At 43.2% G+C, this 22,769-nt stretch overlaps 1 protein-coding gene across 1 annotated transcript; it reads left to right on the top strand.

Annotated features, from left to right (window-relative positions):
• Positions 1–2,393: 2,393 nt before the first annotated feature.
• LOC126980989 (uncharacterized) lies at positions 2,394–19,929 on the top strand. Its single transcript, XM_050831528.1, has 6 exons — positions 2,394–2,450; positions 13,106–13,430; positions 15,252–15,365; positions 15,477–15,654; positions 16,212–16,279; positions 18,732–19,929. Exons 2-6 carry the CDS (start codon positions 13,134–13,136, stop codon positions 19,053–19,055), a joined length of 981 nt encoding a protein of 326 aa, XP_050687485.1. The 5' UTR covers positions 2,394–2,450; positions 13,106–13,133; the 3' UTR covers positions 19,056–19,929.
• The last annotated feature ends 2,840 nt before the right edge of the window (positions 19,930–22,769 follow it).

Here is a 22,769-nt window from a genome sequence, read left to right as displayed (position 1 = left end):
AGAGGAAGAACTTTTAAAAACAATCCCCCTTGCACAAAACAAACAAAAACAAAAAAACAATTTGAAGCCGGTACCAAAAAACAGATATGCAGCCTTTAACAACGAAGAAATCATTGATACTGAAGAACTTAACGAAAACTTCTCTATAATTCCTGCACCTACACAACTATAATACTCTTCCTTTCTACCCTCGCCATTCCTATCCCAGCTTGACTTTACGTTTCCACCCCATCCATACGCTTGTGATGACAGACTGCAGACTTCCCACGATACCTCATACGTCTCAACTTGTATCTCTCTCCTCAGTACCACATCATTTATGCTCTCTAGCATGTTGGATTGAAAAGGCACACCGAGACTAACCTCACCACGTCTGCATGTAATCTTATTTGGCGTATGCGAGTAAAGGCGAGAAAAGGTGAGTGAGAGAGTGAACCGCTTTATGAGAGACGTCGACAGCGGATCAGCCATCTCCACCACCTTGCGAGACCTTTGGGAAATCGATAGGCATTATGTAGATGAGACGGGGCGATAGTGTGTGTGTGTGTGTGTGTGTGTGTGTGTGTGTGTGAGAGAGAGAGAGAGAGAGATGGGGGGGAGCTTTATTAGTGAGAATTGGCAGCCAGGTGTATCCTTGTGGGGGACTGATATCGCTCCCCCCGGCGTGGTTGACGGAGGGGGGAGGCGAGGAGAGGACAAACACGGTGGCAGTAACTGAAAAAGCTGAAGAGGAAATGAGTATGTTTGGGAGGAGGAGGAGTAGAAGGAAGGGGAGGAGAAAGTGGAGGAAGAGGAAGAACACCAGATAATAACAAGGATGAGGAGAACAAACAGTAAAAAGAAAAAAAAAAACGGGAAGGAGGAGAACTGGAAGAAAATAGCAGGAGCAGTAGAACAAAGAATAAAGCAAGGATCCAGAGGAGAACAATACAGAGGAGGAAGGAACCGAGAAAGAAGAACAACAAAAGCAATAGAACAAGGATTAAAAAGATGAAGGATGAGGAGGAGAAGAGGGAAGGAAGGAAGAAGAGGAATACAAGAAAGGAAAAATTATGGAGAACACGAATACGATGAAGATGATAATGATGACAATGATAACGAGAAAGAGGAAAAGGAGAAGATAAAAAAATCCTACTTTGTTCCAGCAGGTAAACGCGGTAACCAGAGATCCAGGCTCGTCACTATTGAAGGTTACTCTCACCCTTCCTTACCCCCTCCCCAGCCCTCTCACTCACCCCTCCCTCCCTTCCTCACGGCCCCTACCTCACTCCCATCCCTCGCTCTCTCTTCCTCCCTCACCGCAAAAACCACACTCACGTATCGCCCTGCAAGCCTTTAGTGAAGAGATACCAGTTCCGCGCTCCCGAATGTCTGAGTCAGGATATACACGTTGCTCTGGGCGTGAGGCGGACCGACAACAGGGCTATCATGCATATGGAGGTGGTGGTGGTGGTGGTGCCTATCATCTGTTAATATTAAATTGCTAATTGTTAAAACGTCTTGTAATCTTTTTCTACTTCTTCTTCTCTATGTCTGTCTGCCTGTCTCTTTTTGTCTAGCGCCAATAGCCACTTTACCTGGAGAGCCTCGATACCTAAAAGACGGTTGTTTGTGGTGTATTCAATTATCTGTATGGTCCTCTAGACTTGTTGGTTGCACTGATAATTGTTTCCAATCAATATATGAACAGCAGAAGAAGGAAGAGTACAAGGACAGGAAAAACAAAGGGAGGGAGAAAGGGAGGTGAGGAGAGCAGGGAAAAGAAAGATAAGTAAAGGGAAAGGGGAGGGGAAGAGGGAAAAGGAAACATAGGGGAAAAGGCAGGGTGGCAGGGAGGAGCTTGAAGGAAAGGTAGGCAGGAAGGAGTAACGGAAGAACAGCAAAAAAAGGAAGAGAAAACACGGAAGAAATGGAAGGGAGAGAGAAAGGTGAGGAGAGCAGGGATGATGGAGATAGGTTAAGAGAAAGGGGAGCAGAAGGGGAAAAGGAAGCGAGAGGAGGAGAAGGCAGGAAGGGTACGTAAGAAGAAGGAACAGGAGGAAAAGAAAGTGGTGGGAAAGGTTAAAAGGGGGAAGGAGAATAGGAGGAGAGGATAAGTGTAGAGTTTTTGTAGACAAAACAAAAGTTAGTCAAATCCTTACTCAAAAAGATCGTGACTAATATGCAGCCCTGCTAGTCATTTCATTCGATCACTACTTCCTTGTAGCCATTGGTTAAAAGCGTTTAGAACACTTACTTCACAAAGAAAATAACTGGTCGTTGAATGATTGTAACACATTATGAAATAAGCTGATTAAGGATATGATAATATAGTGCATTAAGTCTGGTATGGGGCAATTTGAATCTACCGCCTCTGTGGCAGCGCCGCCGCCAGGGCGCGCCACCCTCGGAGGCGGCGGCAGCAGCAGCGGCGACTACAAACACACAACACGTGGGTTCACTGCTGGCAGGTAAGTCATGTTGCTCCTGTAGTGATTTCTGTTAGATAGTAATGGGTGAAGTTTGTGTGCAGAAGCAGTACATGCAGTTGTAGGGCAGTGTCATGCCGCAGCAGATTGAGTTTTAGGTGTGGCGTCTTTAATTGCCGCCCCGAAACTGTGGACGGTAATTCATTACAAGAAGTCCGTCTCCCCCTCCGCCACTCCAGCCCCCCTACCCCCCAAACACAAGCCTGGGGACCTGCAGGGGGCCTGGGTTTTGAGGGGGGAAGGCAAAATCACTGAATAATGGGGGCTTCCAAAATTTCCCTAAATCCCTGAAATAGGGAAAATTCCCTGGTCTCGAAAGTTGGTGGTTATAATGTGGGGGTGGTCCAGGGGGGGTGCAGCCCCTTTGGTCAGGAGGGGGTTTGAGGGGGGAAAGGCCCCCCAGTTTTGGTACCTTTGGTCAGGAGGGGGTTTGAGGGGGGAAAGGCCCCCGGGTATGGTAAAGATTAGTTTTAGTACCGTGCCAGTATCTCAATATCTAGGTACTTTATGAAACATCATTATCTCTTCATATATCTTTTCTACAAACCTTCAACAGTCATGAAAACGCTTTCAAAATCCACTTCAATGATTTTTTTTCTCTTGAAAATAGGGGATAATGTTTATGAAAGACTGTCTCCTCTGGTGGCTGCCACTGCAGAAGGATTAGGATGGGGGAGCATATTTAAACTACTCCAACCTTTACTTTACGACCTGCTAACGGGGGGGGGGCTGCGCCCCCCTCGACCCCACGTTCTAACATGTATATGTGACTTATTTCTGCGAGGAGGTATTTCTCGTAACACCGGCTGCACCGCCGCCGCGCCCGTCGCCAGAGCAAATCTGTTATTTTTATGCAAATACCACAAGTTTTATCATATAGCATGAATATAACCTTAGCTAACCTTATCTAACCTAACAAAACCCTCTGCGAGCTATTTTGTGGCAGCGGCGGCACCACAGTCGCCGGTTGGGGTAGTTAAAATATATTCAACACGACGTTTCTCTAGGATTACAAGTCACTCCGGCCTTCTACCCTAGTCACTCCGGCCTCCTACCCTAGTCACTCCGGCTCCCCACCCTAGTCACTCCGGCCTCCTACCCTAGTCACTCCGGCCTCCTACCCTAGTCACTCCGGCCCCCTACCCTAGTCACTCCGGCCTCCTACCCTAGTCACTCCGGCCCCCTACCCTAGTCACTCCGGCCTCCTACCCTAGTCACTCCGGCCCCCTACCCTAGTCACTCTGGCTACCCACCCTAGTCACTCCGGCTCCCCACCCTAGTCACTCCGGCTCCCCACCCTAGTCACTCCGGCTCCCCACCCTAGTCACTCCGGCTCCCTACCCTAGTCACTCCGGCTCCCCACCCTAGTCACTCCGGCTCCCCACCCTAGTCACTCCGGCTCCCCACCCTAGTCACTCCGGCTCCCCACCCTAGTCACTCTGGCTACCCACCCTAGTCACTCCGGCTCCCCACCCTAGTCACTCCGGCCCCCTACCCTAGTCACTCCGGCTCCCCACCCTAGTCACTCCGGCTCCCTACCCTAGTCACTCCGGCTCCCCACCCTAGTCACTCCGGCTCCCCACCCTAGTCACCTGGGGCCCTAGTCACTCCGGCTCCCCACCCTAGTCACTCCGGCTCCCCACCCTAGTCACTCCGGCTCCCCACCCTAGTCACTCCAGCCTCCTACCCTAGTCACTCCGGTCCCCTACCCTAGTCACTCCGGCCCCCCACCCTAGTCACTCCAGCCCCCTACCCTAGTCACTCCGGCCTCCTACCCTAGTCAGTCCGGCCCCTCACCCTAGTCACTCCGGCCTCATTCTTTTAAAAACGGTAAAATTTTAATTTAAAATGCTCATTATTAAAAGCATAAAATTTCCATTTAAAATTCAGGAAATCAAACAGTGGGTCCAGTGAGGCAGGAGCAGGGTTTAAGCAATGGTGTGGTGAGCTCATGTTGCTTGTATCTCTGTCATAAGGCAAATGTGCGATTTCTCGCACATAATTCATAATAATAATAATAATGTCAACCATCCACTCTGGTCAGGTCATGAGAAGGTCAGCGCGCTATTGGTGTGACAACTAACGACATTTTTAGCTGCGTCCGAGAAGACTATAGTCTGTTCAGAGCATGAAGTCTGTTCAAGGTGTGGCAGATTCCTGAATTCCCATGAGTGCGGCGGTGCCAGTTCGACCGCCAATTATCAGATTAGCACCGTCTCCCTACCTACCCACCCACAACCCACCTGTTTATCTCTCTCTCTCTCCCTCTCTACCAAGGGAAGGGACCTAAGGGGACACGCCGACCACCACCACCACCACTACCACCAAAATGTGGCAACATGGAAAAAAATCGCTGCCACATGTCATAGAATTTATACAAATTGTTGTTATAATCCTAAACATCGACACTCATTGTACTATGTAACCTCCTTTTCTATATACAGAATATCTAAAATATCACTTTCAAATAGTACATGGATGGGAAATATGAGACGCATGTACGAAGGCTGATTTGGCAGCATGGGTAGAGGTAAACGATGATACCAGCTCCACCCTGAACCGACTTCATGCTCTGAACAGACTATAATGTCTTGTGACATCCAACGGGAGGTTTCACGAATAAGGGCTCTGACTGTACCCTGACTTCCGACCTTGCTGTCAAAAAAGGACTGTCGTAAAGCAATAGTGCCAAGTGTAGTGGTGCTTATACAGTATCATCATTCATATTTTACAAAGAAAACAAACATTAAAAACATAATGTAATAATAATGATTATATTTTTACAGAGTATGTTACATTCACTCAGGAGTGGTAAATACGAAACACAGTTTATGTTGTGGGTGACATGGCAGACTGCAGGAAAGGGAATTCCCCCTTCTAGCCAGCACCTCAGATGACTTCCAGAGGTGGTACTACAATAGTAACTATAATGACCATCATAAAAGCTGACTAGGGTGGGAGGTCGGAGTGACTAGGGTGGGAGGCCGGAGTGACTAGGGTAGAGGGCCGGAGTGACTGGGGTGGGGGCCTAGAGTGACTTGTACCCTTCTCTAGAGTTGCTTTACTTCTAATGTCTTTTTCCCTAAAGGGGGGGGGATGAGGGGGGTGAAGCCCCTCCATTAGAGGTTAGGTTATGTATAGGTTGGTTGGGGTAGTTTAAATATATTCATCCTGAGGTGTGGGCTGTCGAAAATTATGCAGCGCGGGATGAATTTAACAGGTCCCCAGGCTTGTGTTGGGGGTAGGGGGGTGCTGGAGGGAGAGGTGGACTTCTTGTAAAGAATTACCCCAGGGGAAATACCCATCATATTGACCATAAACTGGGTACTCGTCCTTCTTATGTGCCTTCATATAGTCTTCCTCACAGTCAAAGGGCACTTACTGGTGGTGGATGACTTGTTAGCTGAAGGTGTCATTCAAGAATCACATTCCCCCCAGGATTCACCACTTTTATTCCCAAAAATGATGGTTCATTCCTACCTGTGGTGGACTTTAGGAAAGTAAACAAAATCACTATGCCTGATCATTATCCCCTCCCCATTCATAGTGACCATCTTCAGTCAGTGAAGTATATTCCAGAGTTGCAAGCCAGCGGGTATTGGATCATAGGGACCACGAAGCTTGAGCTATTTGGTAATTCTTTTCAAGAAGTTTGCCTCCCCCTCTGCCACTTCAGCTCCCCCCTACCTCCCACAACAAGCCTGGGGACCTGTGGGAAATCTGGGTTTTGGTGGGGGAGTCAAATTAACTGAAAAATGGGTCTCCAAAATTCATTGCATTGACGCCTGCTCCTTGGAGCTCCCTCCAAGGGATGGCCACGGCAGAAGTTTCCATCTCTCTCTATTCATACACTCCCTCCTTGCCTGCTCAAAGTTTCTCAAGGATCTTTCACCCCTCTCAAAAATTACCATAAAAAATTCCCTAAGATAGAGAAAATTCCCTAGTCTCAAAAGTTTAAGGGAAGTTCCATAAACACAGTACTGTCTCCAAGTTTGCGATAAATAGGTCAACGTTGCGGATCGCAAATGTTGAAATCGCAAACTTTGAACCATTATTCTTATGGGGAAAATTGAAAACCATCGACATCTCACGCTTTGCCACCCGTCTGGGTGGCCAAGCACATGTTTGCTGATAGCCCTGGCCGCGCGCTAGGCCCGAGAAGCTGACAGGCGGCTGATGATGGTGATGGTGGTGATGAGTGTTGGCGGAATGGCCTTTGCATTGGGAACGTGTTTTTGTCGGGACCTGTGTGTGGCTGTGTTTGTTGTGGGTTTGGGCTTCTCAATTTGGCAATACTTGTTTTCCACATGTTGCACGGGACCCCTTTCTTTTCTTCCATCTCTTCTTTTAGAAAAAGAGATGGAAGAAAGGAAAGGGGTTCCACACAACATGTGGAAAGTGAGAATTGGCAAATTGAGGAGCCTGGGCCCACAATGGGCACAGCCACACACACACACAGGCCCCAGTGAAAATACCGTTTGCTGCCAAAATAAGTGATAGGGGATACGTTGGTGGAAAAAATAGTTTCATGGTCTTTGAAGAGATAGATAAAGATGACAGAAGCAGAGATTAGTTTATTCTCATGTTTTTCTCATATTTGCAGGGTGAATTTAGGTAGATGAAACAAGGTAACTAATTTATAAAGACAGGACATTATGATGAAAATGGAGCTGTTAGTGCAATATAAAAATGTGTAAGATTATGTCAAAGGGAACTAATAAGAATCATTTTTCTCCCATTTGCAGAAAGGGATCTGATGACCTCCTGTAAGGCACTGTAACACCACTTGAGGGAAACCTGACTAGTCCTGTATGGTGATCCCATTTTAAAAAAACTAAAACCACAACTATTTATAACAGCAGATAATTTTTTTATACATTTAGCACTATGAAAGTTAATACCAAAATTTTTACATGTAAATTATGCTGCTTTGAAACACGAACCTTTTTTACTTTGACTAATCACTACACATACGTACACAGTTCAGATCCAGGATTTAGAATTGCCTGTAAAATTGATGGCTGTCCTCGATCATACAAATCTGTAAAGTACCTGTATAGACATATTCGTGCACATCATGCAGTATTCTATAACTACCATCTTAATAGACTAAGGGGTAAATTTCAGGTTTGTGATAATTCAGAGATTAGCACTAGTATGCAGAATGAAGTTGGTGATGACTCTGTAGAAATGTTATCTGATGAAGGAAACGAATGTGCTTCATCACATTCAAATATCAGTTGGACCCATGAAACAGTTAAAAGGTCTTTAGCATTGAAAGAGGAGAAGTTGTTCCCATCTGTAGTGATTAAAGATTGCTCTGTTCATTTGCAAGACCTTTCAGCTTTGCAGCATAATGAAACTATAAATAAAGTAATAACTTCAGAGATGATCAGACTTCACGTCACAGTTTCCTCCTACAAAAAGATATTGTCTCTGACCCCTGAATTTGCCACTCTTGCTGGGCTAACTAAATTAATAAGAGAGAAATTTCCTTATGCTTCCTTACCAAAGGATATATTAATTCAGTACTGGTTTGAGGAGGAGGATTTTTCTGAATGGGTTGACGTGGATGAGGACACCATCCAGACTTTTGAGGATCAGAAGATCCATAAATTGAAAGTTGTGGCTCTAGATGAGCCTTATGCAAGTGCCATCAGTACTAGTCCCAGATCTGCTACTAGCCACAAACCACAGGCTGATGATGTGCACCCCACTGCAAGTACATCACATTCATCACTTACTGTACCAGCTTCCTCTCCTGCACCTTCTGAATCTGGGTAAATGTAACAGTCTGATTGGTACTATTAATGCCTAGTAGCAGTACATCTTGGTTGTGAATGTCTATAAATATTATAAAAAAAATCAGTCTGCGCCCGTGTACATTAAAGTGAACCAAAAACATCTTACAAACAAAACATATTAGACAAGTATAGAAATTAGCACATGTTGCATGTTTTGTTATTCTGTCAGATCAAAGCCTGGTGGAAAGGATCACGCCATTGCCTTCCCAGTAACGTACAGGATTCCTATCCAGCAGTTACCTCATGGTCTTAAGAAAAAACAAGAAAAAGGCATGCCTCTGAACCAGGAGGATGTGCGACTCTTGCTTACACGTATTTACAAGCATGTGACTGCACATTATGAAAATTCTTTGTAAGTATTTTTTATTTGTCAGGGTATGACTCTTTTCTGTAGAAAATTTCTTGTAGTAACAGGTTACCTAGCTATCATAATCATCAAGAGCAGCAAAATAACTCCACTTCCCAAATATCAGCAAAGCAGGTGCACACACAGAAATATAACATAAGTGTGTGTGTGTGTGTGTGTTTACAACAAAAGAGACGGTTCAAGGACAACAAAAAGAGTTTAAAAAGAAGACCACTACTTGCCGCTCCCACAACAGAAAATAGTATAGAGTGGCCAAAAGAGAGGTCGATTTCGGGTGGAGAGGTGTCTTGATACACTCTTGAAAGAGGTCAAGTCATAGGCAGGAGGAAATACAGACGAAGGAAGGCTGTTCCAGAGTTTACCAGTGTAAGGGATGAAAGAATGGAGATGCTGGTTAACTCTTGCATAAGGGGTTTGGACAGTATAGGGATGGGCTACAGTGGACAGTCAAGTGCAGCGTGGCCATGGGAAGGGGAGAGGCATGCAGTTAGCAAGTTCAGAAGAGCAGTCAGTGTGAAAATATCGATAGAAGATAGAGAGGCAACATGGCGGCAGAATTTAAGAGGTAGAAGACTATCAGTAAGAGGAGGAGAGCTGGTGAGACAAAGAGCCTTAGGCCTTTACCAAGAGTCATGAAGGTCGAGCTGCGTACCTTCCCTTTGACAATGTAGGCACGGCCTGAGGCCGTGCCTTTAATCCTTCCCACAAGTCGCCCGGGAAGGTAAATGCACATACACACACGCAGCCTACTTTTCACCTACCAGATATAATGCACACACACAAACACACAGTGCTATTCATGGAGATATAATACCTCCATGGTGCTATTACAGCCATAATATTGTCCGTTTCATTCCGTCTGTCCACTCATGAACGTAGATGTGGCACCTGCGCATTGTGAGTTTGTGATTGCGTGAAGATCATTTGAATGTTTATGTATACAAAAAATCCTCAAACCATCGTATATGAACCGCAAACAGAAGATTTGCATCGATAATATACCATACAAGGACACGAAGAAACAACTTTGTATATCAAACAGTATAGTATGATCATACTCAAACAATCTATAGCCTTTCAGATATTCACATTTCATCTCATTAAGGGATATAAAGTGACATACAACTCTGCAAGTGTCTATACATAAGGAATTTTGATGTTGCATGTATAAATAACATGGTTAGCCTAATATATTCGAAATAGCCTAGCATTGCATTCAACAGTTATTATTTATTATTTCATGTTTTTTTCTGTTATTAATCGTTATTTGCATGCAGTAAATTATTAAGATACCCTTTGTTTGCACTTGCTGAGCCAGATGTCTTAACTGAAATGAGAAAGAATTTGAAAACCCATTGATCGTTGGAGAATGTGAGCCACGAAGGTTCCCGCCTGGCTGGTACCTCTGCGCTTTGAAGGCGCGTGCTGTTGTTGTAAACAAGACAAACATATTCGCTGCAACTATAATATATGACTTTCCAATTAGGGAAAATATTTTCTCATGTTGTTTTAACTGAACTGCAACTATTTGTCTCCCTCTCCTGAATCCAAACTGGCAATCCGAGATAATTCTCTCCCTTTCTAAAATATCCGACCACCTGTTTTTGACTAGCCTTTCACATATCTTTGCAACCACACTAGTGAGTGATACCAGTCTGTAATATAATGGGTCCTCTCTCTTTCCTCCTTTATAAATTGGTACTATGTTTGCTCTCTTCCAATCTTGTGGTACCCTTCCTTCACTCAGGGAGGCGCTCATTATGGAGTGCAGTTTCTCTGCAAGTTGCTCACTACATTCTTTCAGGATCCACCCTGATACTTCATCCGGCCCTGTCGCCTTTCTTACATCCAGCTTGTTCAAGCTTTCCTTGACCTCCTGCACCGTTAACTGCATCTCCTGCATAACCCTTCCTCTTTCCTGGCCCGGTGGTTGTACGAATTCGTCTTCCTTTGTGAAAACTTTTTGAAAGCTGTTGTTCATCACTTCTGCCATCTCTGCTGGGTCTTCATATGTAGTTCCATCCATTTTCAGTTTATTGATTGTTTTTCTATTCTTTAATTTGCCGTTCACATGTCTATAAAATAATTTAGGTTGGTCTTTGCATTTGTCGATTATATCTTTTTCATATTTCTGTTTTTCTTCCCTTCTAATCTTTGTATATTCATTCCTTGCTTGTTTGAAATTGTTCCACGCGTTGATTCTTCTTTGTCTCCATCCCTTTCAGGCTTCCTCCTTTCTTTTTCTAGCTGCCTCGCATCTTTTGTTAAACCACTCCTTTTTACCAGCATCCTTTTTGGTTACCTTTGGGACATATCTATTCTCAGCTTCTTTGTACAGCTTTAAAAACTCCTCCCACTTGTCTTGTGTACTCCTGACTTTGTACAGCCCACTCCAATTTGCATTCTCAAAAAAAGTTCTCATATTAACAAAGTCTGCCTTAGAGTAGTTTCTTCTCCCTATTTTATGATCCTCTCTTCGGTCAGTCATTCTCTTTTCTTTTACTTCAAATTCCACAGTCGCTTGGTCACTCTTAGCTATTGGGCAGTCTATTTTAATATTTTCTATTACTTCTGGTTCCTTGCTAAAAACCAGGTCTAATCTTGATGCCTCTCCTTTCCCGAATCTAGTATGTTCCTTAATCCATTGCGTCAGCACATGTTCCATTGCCAGTTGCAGGAGTCTTCCTCCCCACGACTCTTCTGTTCCCTGCGTTTGCCAATCTTCCCATTCTACCTCTTTGCAATTAAAATCACCCATTAAAATTATTCTTTCACTCTCTCTTAACATTCCATCCAAGCAACTCACCGTGTCTTGTATCTTTTCTTCATATTCTCAGGCCTCCCATGCATTAGTTCTTGGTGGCACATACCCTACTACATACTGCCTCCTTCTTCCTTCAGCACCCACAATTTCCACTTTCAGTACCTCTGCCAAGCCTTCACTCTCCATCACCTTCTCCACCTTAATGCCTTTCCTTACCATCAACATCACACCTCCTCCCTGTTTTCTCTTTCTGTCTCTCCTCCATATATTGTATGCACCTTCTCCAATCCCTACCACCTCAATTGGGTCACACAACTTGGTTTCCGTCAGCCCCACAATATCAGGTTCTCTATCTCTCAAATAGTCGTTTAACTCTATCCACAATGACACTATTCCATTGATATTCGTATATGACACTTTCCATCCTTCCTCCTTTCCTGTTAGATTTTTTATCTCCTTCCTCTCGTCACCATGAACCACTTCCTCACTTTCATATCCATTACTCTCCAAAAAAAAACTCCTTCTCTTCTTCCGATCTCTTCTCATTTAAATCACAAACCTCACCTCTAAGTTCATTCAACTTGTCTCTCTCTTGTTCATTCAGATCTTTCCTCAGCCACATCATTTTGGTGTCTTCTTCTCCCGCTAGCTTCCAAGCTTTTGCCAGGGCCTCTTCTGCTTCGCTCTGTGCCTTGAATCGAGTCCTAATTGTTCTATCTTTTTCTCCATTGTATTTGCCAATCCTGTGACAGTCATCTATTTCTTTCTTTCTTTGTTTGTGTGTGTGTGTGTGTGTTTTCCTGTCCATACAAGATGAGAAAAAAATTGCCTAATGCTGTGCCACAAAAAATGATAGGTTAAGTTAGGTGCATATGCAATGCTGCACGGGGCTGCAGTGTTCATCTCCATAGCCGGAGCCTATTATCCCTGGAATACAGGGCTATAGTCTGTTCAGAGCATGAAGGCGGTTCAAGGTGTGGCAGATTCCAGAATTCCCATGAGTGCAGCGCTGCCAGTTTGACCGCCTATTATCAGTTTAGCACTCTCTCCCGGCCTACCCACCCACAACCCACCTGTTTCTCTCTCTCCCTCTCTCTCCCTCTCTCTCCCTCTCTCTCCCTCTCGACCCGGGGGAGGGACCTAGGGGGACACACCGACCACCACCACCACCACCACTACCAACACCAAAATGTGGCAACATGGGAAAAAATCGCTGCCACATGTCATAGAATTTATACAAATCGTTGTTATAATCCTAAACATCGACACTCATTGTACTATGTAGCTTCCTTTACTATATACAGAATATATAAAATATCGCTTTCAAATAGCACATGGATGGGAAATAAGAGAGAGACACATGTACGAAGGCTGATTTGGCAGCATGGGTAGAGGTAAACAACGATACCAGCTCCACCCTGAACCGCCTTCTTGCTCTGAACAGACTATAGTGTACCATCTGGGTACCTACAATTACCTTCCCTGGGTTTCCCCAGGTACCCATTTATCTACCATCTCGATTGGAATGGAAGAACAGCTGGGTGAGCAGGTTACCTACTGCCTGGGCTCTTATTCCAATCCCAGGCCTGCGGATTTGTAGCTTGGTGTGCTAACCACTGCACCACGGAGGTGATAGATAATTGTTGTTATTATTACTATTATTTTTATTATTACATAATTCTCATGACTTATCATCTTACAGCTATCCAACACCCAAACATTACAAAAGTATGGCAAATGCTGTTTTGACATCGTTTCCTGCCATTCTGAGGAATAGTGATTTAGAGGAGCATGAATTGAAGCTGCAGTGGAAATTACGCATTCAGCGCAAGTTTCAGAATTCAAGGAAGAGGCAAGATTCCTTCGTGAAGGAAGTGGCAGCAAGGAAAAAGAAGAAAGCCCCTCACGTAGAAGCAGAAGAGACTGAACATCCACCGAAGCCCCATTCAGAAAATGTAGACTCAGTAAAGATATATAGACAGTGGCTTGCTCTAGAATGGTTGAAGAGAGATCCTGATTTAGATAAGGTATGTGATATCTGTATGCTAGATCTAACTTTCATATACTCAAGATATTTCTCTACTGACATTCTCTTTAACAATGTCATCTCTTCTGTAGGCTAAGCCATTACAGTGGTCCTGGTGGGGGCTGGCCTCTGATCAAAAGTGAAATCCCATATATATATATATATATATATATATATATATATATATATATATATATATATATATATATATATATATATATATATATATATATATATATTACTGTCTCCAAGTTTGCGATAAATAGGTCGACGTTGCGGGTCGCAAACGTTGAAATTGCATACTTTGAACCATTTTTATTATGGGGAAAATTGAAAACCGTCAACATCTTGCGCTTGGCCATCCCTCCGGGTGGCCAAGCGCATGTGTGCGGACGGCCCCGGCCGCGCACTGGGCCCGAGCATCTGGCAGGCGGCTGATGATGGTAATGATGAGTGTTGGTGGCGTGGCCTTTGCATCATCGCCGCCTGAACAGTATTTTTGTCGGGGCCCGTATGAGTGTGGCTGTGTTTGTTGTGGGGTTGGGATTCTCAATTTGCCAGTTCTTGCTTTCCACATGTTGTGCAGGACCCCTTTTTTTTCTTCCTTCTCTTCTTTTTGAAAAGGAAGAGATGGAAGAAAAGAAAGAGGTCCCGCACATGTGGAAGGTGGGAATTGGCAGATTGAGGAGCCTGGGCCCACGATGGGCACAGCCACACACACACACACTGATGAAGGTGCCAATTGGGTGGTGCCGATGCGGGGGATGCGCTGCCGATGCTCATCATCACCATCACCATCATCAGCCGCCCGTCAGCTGCTCGGGCCCAGCTTGCGGTCGGGGCTGCTCGCACACATGCACCTGGCTGCCCGGATCCCACTCCTAAGGGGTGGGTAAGAGCGAGTATGGGAATCATGGACTACAACAAGGTGTGAAAAATAATGGTTTTAGCAGCCTTTTCCTTTCGGGTCATACCGCAATTTCAGTTTTCAATAAAAATCAAATTTTTGGGGTCCCTATTGCAAATTCGGTGAATTGCAAACGTGAAACTCACAATCCTGGAGACAGTACTGTATATATCAACTTCCTTGAGGTTGGGTATTTTGTATCGTCTCTGCCAGTTCTTCTCCCCCATGCAGTTGCTATCCACATACAGGGGCCTTGTCTGCCCTCATAGGGAGTATGCATCTCGTGTGTGGGAGGGCTCCACTCACACAGCTCTCTTGGACAGAGTGGAGTCTAAGGCTCTTCGTCTCATCAGCTCTCCTCCTCTTACTGATAGTCTTCTACCTCTTAAATTCCACCACTATGTTGCCTCTCTATCTTCTATCAATATTTTCACGCTGACTGCTCTCTGAAATTGCTAACTGCATGCCTCCCCCCCTGCCACGGCTCATCTCTTTACTGTCCAAATCCCTTATGCATGAGTTAACCAGAATCTTCACTCTTTCATCCCTCACACTGGTAAACTCTGGAACAATCTTCCTTCATCTGTATTTCCTCCTGCCTACGACTTGAACTCTTTCAAGAGGAGGGTATCAGGACACTTCTCCTCCCAAAATTTACCTATCTTTCAGCCACTCCTTTAACTCTTTTTAGGAGCAGTGAGTCGCGGGCTTTATTTTTTTCATTGTTTCCTTTTTTTTATGCCCTTGAACTGACTCCTTTGCGGTAAAAAAAAAAATATATATATATTATATATATATATATATATATATATATATATATATATATATATATATATATATATATATATATATATAAGAGAGAGGTAGGCTGGTTGGGCAGTCAACTTATGAGAGTTTTTTTAACATTTTTTTCAGGTTGAAGACCTGATGCAGCTGACTCTCTCTGAAAGACGCAACCAAATAACCAATGGTGATATTTCTGTACCAGAAATCATTAACTTGTACCCGTGGATTCAGAGTTTCGATGGCGTAAGTGTATATACTTTGTTTTATGAATTTGCTGCACATGATTACTAGTACTCAACTTTATTTGTATGTGTATATTCATATTTTCATAGTTTTTTATATTTGTCTTTATAGATAATCAACGAGTTCCTGAGACTAGAATTGCATACAGATGAACCAGACCCAAGAATAGCAATTTTGCAAGGACTGGAGAAATACAAGCTCCCAGTAACTTCCCTTCTCAAGAAAAGAAGGGCAGTTCCCCATTATATGAAAACTTTACTTGAACTCTATGAGCACAATGAAAGTGAATGTGAGTAATAATATCTAATTCGGCGTGTTGATTTCAGTAGCTGGTAGCTAGTTAATATATGTATCTTTTCATCGTTGCCCACACATTTTACACTTTTACAAACTTCATCATTCTGCATAGTATTCATGAAACTATGTTGCATGCAAAAACTAAACATTGTACTAAACTGACATGACCTGTCTACCTATAGTGCCTGCACCTTCCTCTATCCAGATACTAACTCTTTGGTTGTTTAAGTCCTGCTCCTCTACCAAATTTCTGGCTGAATGCCATGAAAAATTAATGATTTGCAGCATAAGTGATGACAAAGATATTAATAGGTGTACAGAAAATCTTTCTCATTTTCTCTTTCACACACACACAAACACACACATATAATCAGTAAGGCAGAATGGTGTTCATACTTTGTTTGCTAGCTACAAGTTTTCCCCACTACCTACAGTCCAGTTGGATATGACCATCTATTAACTCGCATCCTTATGCAGTTAACTTTCTCTTTAATTTTTGTTTGTTAGATTTACCTTTTATTATGCACTTTGTTTCCCTCTTGTCACCAGATGATTGCTTAGTCACACTGGGGCTACTTCATCTGCTTGGGGAAAGGAAAGATTCCATCTTTACTCAGGTAAAAATTTTAGCCCCTTTTAATTTTAGAGTGGTGTATATATTGAGATTTCTGAATATATTACCTTAACCCGGTAGCAGCGACGGGCCAAATTTGTGGCTTTACCGTGTAGTAGCGACGGGCCAAATTTGTGGCTTTACCGTGTAGTAGCGACGGGCCAAATTTGTGCCATGATATAAACCCCCCAAAATAGATAATACATAATCTGATCACAAATGTTTTGAAACATATGAAATGGTTTGTGTGAGGGGTGATTTTTTTTCATTTTTCTCGCTTGGAGGAACCATTAAGAAACATGATCCCCACTGCTACTGGGTTATTGTATACATTTGTATACTGATCTTATAACTTTTTATATTTTTTTTACATCAAAGAAAATGGCACAAGGCGTACAAAAAGTGCAAAAAACAGAAAGCCCACTACTTGCTGCTCCCATAAAAGATAAAAGTTAAAAGTAGCCAAAAGAAAGGTCAATTTTGGGTGGAAAGGTGTCTAGATACACTCTTCTTGAAAGAGGTCAAGTCATAGGCAGGAAGAAATACAGACGAAGGAAGGCTGTTCTATAGTTTACCAGTGAAGGGAATGAAAGAATGCAGATGCTAGTTAACTCTTGCATAAGTAGTTTGGACAGTATAGGGATGAGCATGAGTAGACAGTCATGTGCAGCGGGGCTGCGGGAGGAGGGGAGGCATACAGTTAGCAAGTTCAGAAGGGCAGTCAGCATGAAAATACCGGTAGAAGATAGAAAGAGATGCAACATGGCGGCGGAATTTAAGAGGTAGAAGACCGTCAGTATGAGGAGGAGAGCTGATGAGACGAAGTGCCTTAGACTCCACTCTGTCCAGGAGAGCTGTGTGAGTGGAACCCCCCCACATGTGAAATGCATACTCCATTTGAGGGCAGACTATGCCCTTATAAATGGAGAGCATCTGTGCGGGAGAGAAGAACCGGCGGAGACGATACAGAACACCCAACCTCAAGGAAACTGATTTAGTGAGAGAGATGTGAAGTTTCCAGTTGAGATTTTGAGCTAAGGATAGACCGAGGATATTTAGTGTTGAAGAAGGTGACAGCTGAGTGTTGTTATCAAAGAATAGGAGATAGGTGTTTGGAAGATTGTGTCGAGTTGATAGGTGGAGAAATTGGGTTTTTGAGGCATTAAAGGACACAAGGTTCCTTTTACCCCAATCGGAAATGATAGCAAGGTCTGAGGTTAAGTGTTCTGCAGCCTCCAGTCTGGAGTCTTGTAATTCCTGTTGAGAGGGTCTTCTGTTGAAAGAAGTTGAATAATGCAGAGTGGAGTCATCAGCGTATGAGTGGATAGGACAGTTTGTTATGGAAAGATCATTGATGAATAACAGGAAGAGAGTGGGTGATAGGACAGAGCCCTGTGGAACACCACTGTTGATAGGTTTAGGGGAAGAACAGTGACCGTCTACCACAGCGGAGATAGAACGGTCGGAAAGGAAGCTGGAGATAAAGGAACAGAGAAGGATAGAAACTGTAAGAGGGCAGTTTAGAAAGCAAAGGCTTGTGCCAGACTATCGAAAACTTTCGATATGCCTAGCGCAACTGAGAAAGTTTCACCGAAACGGCTAAGAGAGAATAGCCAAGAGTCAATTAAGAGAGCAAGAAGATCGCCAGTAGAATGTCCCTTGCGGAACCCATACTGGTGATTAGATAGGTCAGAAGTGGAAAGGTGCTTTTGAATCATCCGGTTAAGGATTGATTCAAAAGCTTTAGATAGACAGGAAAGTAAAGCTGTAGGGCAGTAGTTTGAAGGATTGGAATGGTCACCCTTCTTAGGTATAGGCTGTATGAAGGCATACTTCCATCAGGAAGGAAAGGTAGATGTTGATAGGCAGAGACCAAAGAGTTTGACCAGGCAGGGTGTGAGCACGGAGGCACAGTTTTTAAGGACAATAGGAGGCACTCCATCAGGTCCATAAGCCTTCTGAGAGTTGAGGCCAGAGAGGGCATAGCAAATATCGTTCCTAAGAATCTTAATAAAAGGCACTAAGGAGTCAGAGGGGGGATGAGTAGGAGGAATATGCCCAGAATCGTCCAGAGTGGAGGTTCTACAGAAAGTTTGAGAGAAGAGTTCAGCCTTAGAGATAGACGAGATGGCGGTGCTGCTGTCAGGGTTAACGAGAGGAGGGAAAGATGAAGTGAAATTGGAGGAAATGTTTTTGGCTAGGTGCCAGAAGTCCTGAGAAGAATTAGAAAAAGCAAGGTTTTGACATTTTCTATTAATGAAAGAGGTTTTGGTAAGTCGAAGAATAGATTTGGCACGATTCCGGGCAGAAATATAAAGATCATGGTTAGCAGGAGTGCAAAGTCTCTGGTACCTTTTGTGAGCTGCCTCTCTATCTTTGACAGCACGAGAAAAATCGTGATTAAACCAAGGTTTTTAAGATGTCATTAATTTTCACATCATTATTTCTTCCTTTAGGTACCAGAAGGAGAACTAAGAACAAGGCAGTCCAGCATTTCCATTCAACATGTTGGGGATATACATGAGTCAGACAGATTTTGTATATTATTAGACGGTGTACCTGTTGCTGAACCGGCATGCATTGCTATGGCTGTAGCTTCTTTTGTAGCAGGTCACTTTGTGTTTCACATTGATCATCCAAAGAATTGTGAACATTTCCTCAGTTTCGCATCATCATACCTCTTAGGTATCAAGGATGGGAGAGAGACCACTTCAAAATCAAGAACTCTTGTTGTAAAACTCAATGAAGAACAGACAAAATTTAGCTACAGTAATACATAAATCTAGTGTAATTAAATATGTATAACTTTTTCTTTTCTAGAAAGGAAAGGAAATATTTGTACTTGTTTTCCTACTATTCATGAAGCCTTAATGAATTGTTATTGTATGAATTTATATGAATCACTACTTGAAATTCTCTCTCTCTCTCTCTCTCTCTCTCTCTCTCTCAAAAATGTATGAAATGCCCTTCATGTAGCGTAATACGTATAAGGCAAATTTTTATTTTATTTCACTCATTTATGTTTTTATCATTTCTTTATTTGTTCATCCATGGTATTACAAACTATACATGAAGTTTTCACTATTACTGTTGTAGGCATATTTTGTAGACCTATTAAGTTAATATATGCTTTAGAAATGCACATTTTCTTCCATTGTGTAGCTTTAAAGGATCAATAGTGAGATATGAATATGATATCAGTTCCAAGCTTGTATAAATTAGGGTAAATGGCTATTTTTGCACTTATTATTGTCCCCAATTGCTTGAAGTACTGTGATACAATGAGTGGCAGTGGATGGATTAAGCATTCTTTACAGTTTATTTCATTGATTGCAGCATTTGATTTATGTTCCTAACTTTACAAGTATTATTTTAAGTACCAAAAAATTACTGCATTAACATTTTGAGTATATTTTGCTTAAAATTATTTGTACCCTACAAAAACATGTATTTGTTCCTACACCCTTGAAATTAAAAGGGAAATTTTTTTGCTTGTTTGTTCCTTTTCACATTACCTATGATATGACCAGATTCATATTGTTAAATGTTTAAATGAGAAACATTTACTTCATGCTACAGGTAATGAAATAGTAGTTATATTTTTTTCAGTTTTGTAATGTAATAAAAAAATGGGATGTACGTTATTATATTGAATTTCTCACCCCTTTCTTTTCTTGACCTTAAGACAACACTAATTAGTTGCTAGTATCAAAGTTACTAATGACTAGTCATTGCATAAGCTAAGTGATTAGTCATTTATTTAACTAACATCTCTGGTCCAGTTTACTAACGTGGTTAGTAAAAGCAGTGACCAGTACAAAGCTGTTATTCATTTTGCTATGACAAAGGCCATACTCAGCTTTAATAGTCAGTTAGTCATAAATTGACTACCATGTACTCATCGTGACTAATTTTGCCACTCGTTCTAGACCCCACGGACTTTACTAAGCAGAAAAGTTATTGGTATCAATCGACAGCAAAATGCAAGGGCTATATTTTTAATTAGCGACCGGGCTCGAAAACCGACTTGAAAGGGTCGAATATCGAATAAATTCGCCAAAAAACGACGACAAAAACGTATTTTTGAGTTCCCAACCCTACTCCCAGTAGTGTCCTCGCTAGATCTCGAAACGTAAACCCTGTCGAGGGCAAGTGTCCGTTCCATATGTATAGGTTTCACTAGTAGTAGTAATAGACTTACTAATATTAATAGTTGTAGTAGTAGTATTGTTGTTATTATCATTATAATTAGCAGACTAGTGGTAGTGTTCACAGGAATGATACCCTCCCAGATCTCAGTGAATCTTTGAAAGGGCGCAATTTAGGTCCTAAGGGGGCGGCGGCCGCCCCCCCCTTGGATCTGCCACTGGTATAATATAAATATGGAAAGAAAGGAAGGAATGACGAAAGGCTGAAGGAGGGAATATGAAGAAAGTAAGAAACAGCCAGGAGAGGTAGAAGAACAATAAAAAGGAAGAGGAATGCGAGAATGAAAGAAAAACACAGAAAACAACAAGACCGATGAAGCGGAACAGGACGAAGACTATGATAATGAAAAAAAAAACAGTTCAGAGTATTGCAAGAGAAATAAATAAAATAACAAGTACATCAGGAATGAACCACTTTGTGCTGAGTGGATGGACTTTCTCCCCAGGCGAGACGTCTTTGGTCTGGTCTTGTTCCTGGGGGAGGCATTCACCTTGAAGGACGTAAGAAGAAAAAAAAACGGCCTTCCTTCCTTCCACTGTATTTCCTCCTTCCAACGACTTTAATTCATTCTGGAGGCGCGCATCAGGACGCCTCTTGAGCCAAACCGACGCTCTCTTAATTAAGGCAGCATATGTTTATCCTTCCACTGTATTTTCTCCTTCGTACGATTCTTTAAGGACCAAACCGACAATCTCTTTTTGGCAGGATCTTTTCATCTCTAAAGGATCAATATTCTGGTGACATTTTTATCCCTTGGCCTGCTCTTGCTACTTTACCATACAATATAAACAACTCTGCCAAGGCCCAACGCAGAGTAACGCTTCCACACTCTCTTGTCGACCTCAGCGACCAGCAAAAGAAAGCTGACTACTGAAATTACTAGATGCTGATGCAGTGCTGATGGGGAAGGGATAACGAGTGCTCTGCTGAGGTAGGCGTCGTAAGGGAGCCTCTGTGCTTGATGAGGCCTGTAAGGAGTGTGACAGGGGAGGGTGACTGATCGGGGGAGACTGCTTTGAGGTAGCACGAGTAAATTCATGTGGCACAATATATACGAAGGGAAGGAAGGAGTGAGAACGTGGAGGGAGAATGATCGTAAAAAAGAGAGAGAGAAGGGAAGGAAGGAAGGAAGGAAGGAGCGAAATTAAGGGGAGGGAGAGTCAGGAAAGGGATAATGAAAAGAGATTATAGGAGGAAGAGTGCAGTGAAGGAGGGAGGAAGATATTTTAAGGGAGTGAGGGGGGTAAGCAAAAGAGAGAAAGGGAGGGCCAGGGAGGGAGGGTGAGAGGAAGAAAGAAACAGATGACTGGAGGGAAAGTGCATTGATGGAGGAAGGGAGGGCTCATTGGCAAGTGCGGAGGAGAGGAGAGAGAGGGGCAGAGGAGGAAGAGGAGGGGGTTGAGGGATGTGGTTACAAGTGCAATATGGAGGATCTTCAATGTCCTAACTTGAGATCATGGATTAATATGTGCCCAGGCCGCCCTTTGTTCCGGCGCTCATTAATCACGAGGCTCAGCTTCATACATTCCCGGAAGCTCCCCGTCAGGTGCTTGGTGTTGCTTGGGGGAGGGGAAGGAAGAGGAAGGAGGGTAGGAGGCGGAAGGAGGGGTTGCAAGCAGTAAAGGGGGGAGGGGTAGAAACAGGGGTAAGGGGAAGCAGGGGATGAGAGCAGGAAGTAGCAGGAAAGGAGTTGGGGGTAGGACAGAGGAGAAGGACGGAGGGTAGGAGAGATTGCAAGCAGGAATAAACGGGGATGAGGCAGTGGTAAGGAAGGGGGAAGGCTTGACCAGCGTTGCCAGATTATCGTATCCACCATTGTATTTACCGTTTTTAGACAGTTAACTATAGCGAAAAGACACTAATAATTAAACCTTTCAACGGTAACTATAAATAAATGTAGTTATTGGAGTGGAGGAGACACTTTTTTGGTCGGGAATCGGAAAACATAGTACGACAATCTGGTAAGCAAGGGGAAGCATGGGGTATAGGCAGAGATGGGGAGGTTAGAAAGAGGGTATCAGGAAAGAGGTTTGAGGAAAGAAGGAAGAGGTAGTAATGGGTACGTTAGGAATGGGAGGGAAAAAGAAATTAAAGAAAACAGGAAAGAGGTAGATAAAGAGAGATAGAAAGAAGGGAGGAGAGGGAGATATGAGAAACAGGGAGGAGGAGGAGGAGGAGGAGGAGTCGGGAAGGAGGGTGAAAGGAAATGGAGAGCAGGGGGTGGAAAAGGAGACAGAAGGAGGGAGGCATGAAAAGATAGACAAATATATACTTATGAGAGGAAG

Source organism: Eriocheir sinensis, chromosome 46 (genome assembly GCF_024679095.1).
Source record: "Eriocheir sinensis breed Jianghai 21 chromosome 46, ASM2467909v1, whole genome shotgun sequence".
NCBI classification, from domain to species: Eukaryota; Metazoa; Arthropoda; class Malacostraca; order Decapoda; family Varunidae; genus Eriocheir; species Eriocheir sinensis.
This window is presented reverse-complemented; position numbering and strand designations above follow the sequence as displayed.

Coding starts and splice junctions, on each gene's coding strand:
- LOC126980989 (XM_050831528.1), top strand. CDS start 13,134: ATGGCAAATGCTGTTTTGACATCGTTTCCTGCCATTCTGAGGAATAGT. Junction 13,431..15,251: donor GAGATCCTGATTTAGATAAG/GTATGTGATATC, acceptor CATTTTTTTCAG/GTTGAAGACCTGATGCAGCT. Junction 15,366..15,476: donor GGATTCAGAGTTTCGATGGC/GTAAGTGTATAT, acceptor TTGTCTTTATAG/ATAATCAACGAGTTCCTGAG.